The sequence below is a fragment of the Sorex fumeus genome, unplaced genomic scaffold, assembly GCF_029834395.1.
Source record: "Sorex fumeus unplaced genomic scaffold, SorFum_2.1 ptg000041l, whole genome shotgun sequence".
Lineage (NCBI taxonomy): Eukaryota > Metazoa > Chordata > Mammalia > Eulipotyphla > Soricidae > Sorex > Sorex fumeus.
Genome location: NW_026606098.1, coordinates 7,646,455 through 7,654,872, shown reverse-complemented (window position 1 = coordinate 7,654,872; position 8,418 = coordinate 7,646,455). Strand labels below are relative to the sequence as shown.

The window sequence follows — 8,418 nt, the reverse complement described above, 5'->3', positions numbered from 1 at the left end:
CGCCCGCCGCCGCCGCGTCGCCGCGCCCGGAGCTGTCCGCGCCCCCCGGTGCTGAAGCATGTCCAGGGGCCGGGCCGCGGCGTGAGCGCGGGCAGCGGGCAGCCAGGCCAGGCCCGCAGACATGTCGCTGCTGTGCGTGGGAGGTAGGAGGCGGCGCGGAGCCCGCGGGGGTCCTGCCGGACACGGCTGGGGGGGCGCGGGGGTTACGGGGCTGCAGCGTCCGTCTACACCGCCGCCCGGGGCAGCCCCCGATTATTTTCGCAGGGTCCGGGTAGTGGGGATGAAGCCCCGCGCTGCGAGCTGGGCCGCGGACCCGCCTGGCTCGGAACCCGGCCGGACCCCTCGAGGCGAGCCGGGACGCGGGTGTCCGGGCGGGGTCCCCGCGAGCCCCCCGGCCCGAGCTATTTCGGGCGCGGCGCCATCTGCGCGGGGCCCACGCCCGGGCCGGGGCGGGCAGGCTGGGTGCGGGCGCCCCCCGCGCCCCGCGGGGCCCTGCGCGTGTTCCGAGCCCCGGCCGGCCGCCTGCTGGACCCGGGCCCGGGTCCGCCCCCGCCGCCCCTCCCCCGCCCGCCGCTCCATTCACAAACCCGCGCCCCGCCCGCGCCGCCCTCCCGGGTGCGAAGCGCGTTGTGCGGGGCCGGCGCAGGGGGGGGGTGGGGGGCGGCGCTCTTAAAGGGACAGGCGCCTCCTTTCCGGAGCGCGACCCCGCGGGGCGCCGCGGGTGGGCGAGGGAGACACGCCCGGGAGCCCCTCGCCGGCCCACCCACCCCCTGGCCCGTGAGGACAGCCCCCCAACGCAGTGGGAGGGAAGGCCGGGGAGAGGGACACCAGCTCTACCCCAGCCCGCCCTGCCCACAGCCTGGGGGGGTTGTCACTGCACCCTCAGCTGTGACGCAAGCAGGAGGCTGGTGCGGGGGCGGTGTGAGGGGGGCCTGGAGGGGGCGGGGGAGGGGCGGGAGTCACCTGCGCGCGGGGCCGGCTGAGCGTGTGCGTGGGGGAGGGGAGGCTCTGACGAGTCCAGGGAGAGGAGCAAGAAAGAAGGGTGAAGCCGACCAGGGGACAGGGGCCCAGCCCGGAGAGTGCGGGCAGGGCCGGGAGTGGACTGGCAAGAAAATATCTGCCCTGCGGGGGTCATCTGCGCACACCTATGCGGGCAGGAAGTGCTCGGACCCTGAGCTCCTTCACCCGGCTTAGCATCACACGCATGCCCACAGTCGAGGCGCGGCACACAGCTGGCCGCCGCACGCTTGTGCCCACGGACACACATAGGAACCCAACTGCCTTCTCTGGAGTACGTGGTCTCCGTATGAGCACACATGGTCTCTGTGTGTCTGTGTCTGCACACATAGTCTCTGCATGTCTCCGTCTGCACACACCTGGTCTCTGCATGTCTGTGTCTGCACACATGGTCTCTGTGTCTGTGTCTCCACACCTGATCTCTGCATATCTGCAAATATGGTCTTTGCATGTCTGTCTGTGTCTGCACACACAGGACTCCAGTGCCTGTGGCCTCACTGTCTTGCACACAGACATGCATGCCTGTGCTTGCAGTGCTATCCCTGAACACACATGAACAGGTTTGTGCTGCCACACATGTGTGGAGGCATGTCCTGCATGCCACCTGCTCATCAGCTTGAGACCATGTGTGTGTCCGTGTGTGTGAGCCTTCACCCGCTCGAGGCTGCTGTGAGCCCCGCACAGCCCTCCTGGCTCTGGCCTGTGCTGGGACACACACGCGTGTCCCTAGGCTGCAGAGCCCATGCAGGTGGGGGCGAGGGGGTCCTAGTGTTTAGCGGGAGGAAGCTGGCGCTCCAGAGGCAGAGGGCCTGGTGGCTTTCAAAGTTCCATAAATTCTGGCTGATGGAATCCTGCATTTAGCCCAGAGGGGGGCTGGCGAGGATGGGGTTCCTGCCCATAGCTTCCACCAGTTCCCTTTTTTTGGGGGGAGGGTCACACCCAGCGATGTTCAGGGGTTACTCCTGGCTCTGCACTCAGGAATTACTCCTGGCAGTGCTCACATTCTGTGAGATGTGGGAATTGAACCCGGGTCGGCTGCATGCGAGGCAAACGTTCTCCCTGCGGTGCTACGGCTCTGACCCACCCCATCTTGGACAAGAAAACGTGAGGTGCTGGGAGCTTCAGCAAGGTGCCTGCTGAGCCTGTCTGCAGCCCAGGGCTGGGTGCATCTCCTCAGACCCTAAGCCCCAGGGTCGCCAGCGCCCTCTGGGGGGCATCTCCTGCTTCTCACACATAGTGAAATGCCCGGGACAGCCCCATTTCCCACCAAGCGTCTCCATAGCGATGTTCCTTCCCATTTCCTGATGCCCTCTGGCCAGCCCCAGGCCCTGAGCTTGGGATGACCCTGGGCCAGCTGTGCGCCTCACCCCTGCACTCTCCACTCTTCATTGGCATCTGAGCCCCTGGAGCTGGCTGGTGCCCGCAGGGTCACCCTCTCAGCCAGTGGCCTAGCTAGGTCCCCACTCTCCCCCCACATTCAGGGGGCAAGCCCCTCCCCGAGCTCAGCTATTCTCCCGCAAGCTGGGTGCCACACACCTCCCATACGCAGCCTTCTGGCAAGCCCCGTGTGTCTTCTGTCCCCCACGTGCCCATCTGTAGAATGGGTGCGCTGGGCATGCCAGCCGCCTTGGCTCAGCAGCAGAGCCGTCTTGTCCTTGGCATGTGTGCCCAGTGGGCGGATGAGTCTCAGTGAGCCTGCGCCAGCAATGGGGGAGGGGGCGATGGTGGCGTTTTTATTAATGGGCTCTAAAAGCTTTCTGGAAGGAGCCCCCGGTGCAGGCCAGGGAAGCGCCCTGTTCCCAGAGAGGGCCAAGAGCGGCCAAGAGGATCGCTGGGCCAGGCGGCTTTTTAGCACCATGGGCAGCGCCAGAACCGGGGCTGCTGGCCGCCCAGGGCCAGTGAGATGCTTTTTAAGGCGCTCTGTGCTACCTCTCCCCTAGTTATTTTTTTCGGGGAGGTGAGGAAGCCAGATGAGGCTGTGCTTGGGGCAGATTCCCAAGGCAGTGCTCAGGGATGGTTCCCGTTTCTGTGCTCAGGGCTCAGTCCTGGGACCCAGGAATTCTGGGCAAGGCCAGGCGTAAGGACCTTGGACTTTCCTTCTGGCCCCTGGGGGACTTCATCTAAACTCCCTGAAATGCCAAACCAGAAGGGCCAGTGTCCACTTCCCGCAGCCCCCAGGGAGTGAGCTCAGAGAGCTGGGAGAGCAGAGATGTGCTGGACGGACACCTCCTAGTGTCCTGAGCAGAGTTGGGGGGCCCCACTGCCACCCACTACGGGAATGGTTGGCTGAGTGTGGCGGAGAGCGGCCCCCAGCCCCCGGGACCCACCTGGGGGGCCACCCCCAATATTCAGCGTGGAGGTGAAATCACTATAGCCGTGACACACTTGTCTTGCACGTGGCTAACTGGGGTTCGATCTCGGGCGCCCCATAGGGTCCCCCGATCCCTGCCAGGAGTGATCCCTGAGTGCAGTGTCAGGAGTCAGCCCTGAGCATCATTGGGTGTGGCCCCGAAACCAAAAAATAACAAGAAACCAGCACTCAGAATGAAGCAGAGAAGGAGGGAGAGGAGGGGGGTGGTAGGGAGAATTCTCCTAATCGCCCCAGTTCCAGCCGCAGACCCGAGGCTGGCCGCAGGGAGCCCCCCACCGTGCAGAGGTGCCGACCACGTGATGCAGCCTTATAAATAGCCCTGTGGCCTGAGCGCTGGCCTGAAGGGGAGGGGGAGACTCCTGGCAACCCCACCCCCGCTTCCCTGCTCGGCTCCCCTTCTCCCCCTAACCCTTCAGACCTGGCCCCCCCTAACTGCCCCCCTACCTCCCCCCTCCCCACCGGCCAGGGCCAGGGACCCCACCCCATTCCTCCCATACTGCTGCCCGCAGGACTGGCTCCACCCCCTGCCTCTGTCCCCTTCCTTTTCTCCATCCACCTCTTGCGTACGTGCATGTGTGTACATGCTTGCATGTGTGTGCATTTGTGCATGTGGGCTTGCATGCCTGTGTGCATGTGTTCGTGTGTGCACATGTGCATGTGGGGGGCACGCATGCCTGTGTACGTGTGTGTGTGGGCATGCATGACTGTGTACGTTGTGTGTTCATGCGTGCACGTGTGCGTGTGTGTGGGCGTGTACAAAAGTGTCTCACTGGCCTTCTCTTTTCCCCTCGCCTGGTGGAGCCTTGGCCTTTTAAGCTAAGGCACACCCCTGCCCCAGGCATCAGTGGCCCCAGCCCCACTCTGCCCCGGGACCTAGGAACTGAGACCTCATGGGTGGAACTGAGAGAGCAGCAGGAGCTCAGAGAGGGTGACGCACTGGCCCAGGGTCACACAGCCCAGTAAGCTGGACTTGGTACAGCCCCTCCCAGCGGAGGGCCCCCCACAGAGGCATCCGTGGGTATGGTGGGCCTGACACCCGGTAGGTTGGCGTGAGAGAGCATTCCCGGCTTCCACAGCTCTGAGCACTTTACCCCGTGCTTCAGGGCATCTGTGCCCCCCTCGCCTCTGCCGGCTGCTCCAAGGAACAGCGTTTCCCCCCAGACTGTGCGGAGCTCAGGGCAGGGCAGGCAGGACAGAGGCGCCCACGCGTCACCGTGCAGGACAGAGACCGGCGTTGGAGAGGGCCAGGCCCGGGAGCAGATTCGGGCTCTGTGGAGATGTTTCGGCTGCTTTCCATCAGCCCCGGGCAGGAGTATGGAGGGGCAGGGAGACAGCACCGTGGGGAGGGCCCTGCCCCGCACAACGGGAGTGTCCCTGAGCAGAGCCAGGAGCCGTCCTGTCCACTGCCGGCCGTGGCCCCAAATCAAAAAACAAACCAACAATCCTGAGGACCCCCTCCTGCCCCCGTGTGGCCCAGAGGGTGGTCTGCTGGTGGGGGCCACATGGCAACCCCCCGTGGAATCGGGGTACACCTGCCTCATGCTCTGGGGCTGCAGGTCTATGCGTCCAAGCTCCATGGTGGCCCAGACCCTTTAAATATGGACCCCCCACTACCCCGCCCAGGAGAGATGTGCTGGGTAAGTGGGGCAGGCGTCTCACTGGCCTAACTAGGAAGGGCCTGAGAGGCTTTGGAGATGGTCTTTCTCCTGTAACCTCCCTTCTTTTCCTCCCCGCCCTCTGCAGCAGTCCTGGAGGGCTTCCTGTAGGAGGTGTCTCTACCCCCCAGCTCCTTCTGTTGAATCTTGACTCTTGTTTGATTTGAGCAAAGGCTGGGGAGTTTGTGGGAGAGTCTGATGGGGAGCAGGGGGGTAAGAACTGCTCCCAATCCTGTCCAGATTTCCTTCCAGCCTGAGATTTGCCTGTGCTTTTGTGTCTGATGGCCTCTCTCTCTCCCTTCTCCCTGCCTCCTCCTCCTCCTGCCCCATCTCTGTCTCTGCCTCTCTCCTATGTCTCTTCTACCTGTCTTTATCTCCTCTCTCCTCCCCGCTCCCCGTTTTGCTGTCCGTGTCCCCTCCCCGCCTCTCCCCCCTTTCCCTCTCTCTGTCTCTCTCCACAGTCAAAAAAGCCAAGTTTGATGGTGCCCAAGGTGAGTAGTGGCTCTGTCTGTTCTGTCCGTCTGTCCTGTCTGTCTGTCTGTCTGTCTCTCAGTGGGGACGGGGCTCTTTGAACCAGCCCTGGGGCCTGTGCTGGGGATGGTGGGACTCGCTCAGCGGGGCGAATTCCCACTGACAGGGCAGGATGGGACCCTGGGGAGTGGCTGTGACCCCGGAAATGCCAGTGACACCTCAGAGTGGCTCTGCCTTCTTGTCTGGGCTTCCGTCTCCTTGGCTGAAGTCCAGCCTCAGGGGCCAGGACCAGAGCCCTCAGCCCAGCCCCAGTGTCCACAGTGCTCAGAGGGACTTGGGGGGTGTGGGGTGCTGTTTAGGGATGTGACCGTGGGGGTCCCCGAGACCCGGCCAGGGGACATGGCCGTGGGGGTACCCGAGCCCCAGCCAGGGGATGTGACCGTGGGAGTCCCCGAGGCCCAGCCAGAGGACATGACCATGGGGGTCCCCGAGCCCAGACCAGGGGACATGACCGTGGGGGTCCCCGAGCCCAGACCAGGGGACGTGACCGTGGGGGTCCCCGAGCCCCGGCCAGGGGACGTGATCGTGGGGGTCCCCGAGCCCCGGCCAACCCCAGTCTCCACGCAGAAAAATTCAACACGTACGTGACGCTAAAGGTGCAGAATGTGAAGAGCACAAGCGTGGCCGTCCGCGGCAGCCAGCCCAGCTGGGAGCAGGACTTCATGTTGTGAGTCTCGCCATCTTCACGCCCTACCGCCATCTGCCCGCAGGCCGCCGCAGGGTATTTTTAAACCTTCCGAGCGGGCCGAGGCTCCTTCTCAGGAGCTTGCCCGCCTAGCCCGGATCTCCATTCCTCCATTAAGCCATTCTCGAACTGGCCAGGAGGCCAGCTCGCCCCACTGCCTGGCGACGCAGCTACGGGGTTCTTCCCCACCCCACCCCCCGGAAGCGTTTTGAAAGCCAGGGCGGGGGCACGACTGGAGAAATGGGACAGCGGGTCCCAGTGCCTGTGTGCTCCTGGGCCCCAGGCCCGTCTGGGTGCAGAGCCTTCCTGCTGTGCTGTGTGGGAGAGCTTGGAACCGGCTGGGCGGCTTATGAATCACAAAATAACACATCTCTGGCTGTTACACCCCGCTGCCCCCCACGGCCCTCCCTGCCCAGGCCCGCTGGGCTCCCCCTCACCCGCCATGCCTGCGTTTGAGCCCCATCTGGTTGCATGTCTTGGGGCCTCAGTGAGGGCGCCGTCACCGTCCTCTCCTCCCCACACAGCGAGATTAACCGGCTGGACTTGGGACTGATGGTGGAGGTGTGGAACAAAGGCCTCATCTGGGACACGATGGTGGGCATTGTGTGGATCCCGCTGCGGACCATCCGCCAGTCCAATGAGGTGAGGGCTGGGCTCGGGGTGTGGAGAAGAGGGACGTTCACAGCGGTGGGTATGTAGACATCTGGGGGGCTGTTGGGGTGCCGCCAGCAGCAGTAAGGCCAGACTCCACCTGGTTGCTCTGGCCCAGGAGGGCTGCCAGAGCACTGCTATTCCATCTGCATTCCAGCTGGTGAAAAAAAGGTGAGGAAGCTTCCAGGTCCTCACCACCCTCACCTCCCAGAGCTGGGATGCAGGAGGGTGTCAGGATAGGTTTCCTTTGCTGGCCAGGTGCAGAGGTGCCTGAGGGCTCTGGTCTGTCCCCTCAGGAGGGCCCAGGGGAGTGGCTGACCCTGGACTCACAGGTCATCATGGCTGACAGTGAGATCTGTGGCACCAAGGGCCCCACCTTCCACCGCATCCTCCTGGACACACGCTTTGAGCTGCCACTGGGTGAGTGTGTCCTGGCTAGGGTTTCCTGGGTGCCCTTTGAGCAGGGACTGGGTGAGGGGGTCCCACGGGAGTCGCCTTATGAATGAGGCCTGGTGATTGAGCAGGGCCTGGTGAGCGGCCGGTGGTGAATGGGTGGGGCTGGGTAGTGGGCGTTGTTGGGAGGGTGGGCGGGGCCTGGTGTGTGGGTAGGCACTTACAATGGGGGCTGGCAATTGGGCAAAGACTTGGGTGGGCGTGGTCCATCTAGTGGGCGTGGTTAGACAGGTGGGCAGGGCCTGTGGGTTTCCCCACTCAGAGACCTGGGTGTGAGTGGTTTGGGGGAGCCCTGGCCACAGGGGATGGCTGGTGCAAGGGAAAAGACCGAGACAGAGACACAGGAAGAGCCAAGAGACAGACACACTAGACGTCCATGCCTCTTCCCTGGAAACTCTCTGCCTCTCCTGTGGCCCGGTGGACTCCCTGCCCCTCCCAACCTCCCTCTGCCTCCCAGCCAGGAGTGGGCCCCCTCTGTGGTGTGGGGTGCTGGGTGAGGGCGGGGGCTGGAAACTCACGGAGGGGTCCCTGGCAGACATTCCTGAGGAGGAGGCACGCTACTGGGCCAAGAAGCTGGAGCAGCTGAACGCCATGCGGGACCAGGACGAGGTGAGCCGGGCCCTCGTGGCCACAGGCCGGTGCACAGCGCTCACAGCATGCATCACCCCCCGTCTGTTTTCTCCTGGCGTGCCGTGCCCCCCCTCCCCCCACCGTGTCTGCTGAGAGAGGATCTGGGAGGCCGCGGGGAGGAGGCAGGACAGAGACTCTGACACCCTCTCCCCCTCCCCTCAGTATTCGTTCCATGACGAGCCGGACAAGCCCCTCCCCGTCCCCAGCAACCAGTGCTGTAAGTATCTGCCTGCAGTGTGGTGTCCGTGGACCTGCCTGCCCTTGTGACCCCACCCTCCCCTCACAGACCCCCACTGCCCTGTACCCCCACTTGCCCCTATAGACCCGTGTCCACAGAAACAGGAATCTTTGGGGTATGAGTGCGAGTCCCCTTGCTCCCGGCCACACGCCCCATGGAGGCCCCTCTTTGAAGTGGGGGCTTCTCT

The 8,418-nt window shown here is 64.3% G+C and overlaps 1 protein-coding gene across 4 annotated transcripts in view; it reads left to right on the top strand.

The window, feature by feature from the left end:
* Window positions 1-8,418, top strand: part of UNC13A (unc-13 homolog A) — a 43,387-nt gene continuing 34,969 nt past the window's right edge. For all 4 annotated transcript variants that reach the window (XM_056119829.1, XM_056119830.1, XM_056119828.1 and 1 more), the window contains exons 1-7: window positions 1-143; window positions 5,505-5,534; window positions 6,142-6,241; window positions 6,784-6,901; window positions 7,207-7,330; window positions 7,899-7,972; window positions 8,156-8,210. In XM_056119829.1, coding sequence (XP_055975804.1) covers window positions 122-143; window positions 5,505-5,534; window positions 6,142-6,241; window positions 6,784-6,901; window positions 7,207-7,330; window positions 7,899-7,972; window positions 8,156-8,210 — 523 coding nt within the window. In that variant the 5' untranslated portion in view covers window positions 1-121. The remainder of the gene's footprint in view (window positions 144-5,504; window positions 5,535-6,141; window positions 6,242-6,783; window positions 6,902-7,206; window positions 7,331-7,898; window positions 7,973-8,155; window positions 8,211-8,418) is intronic.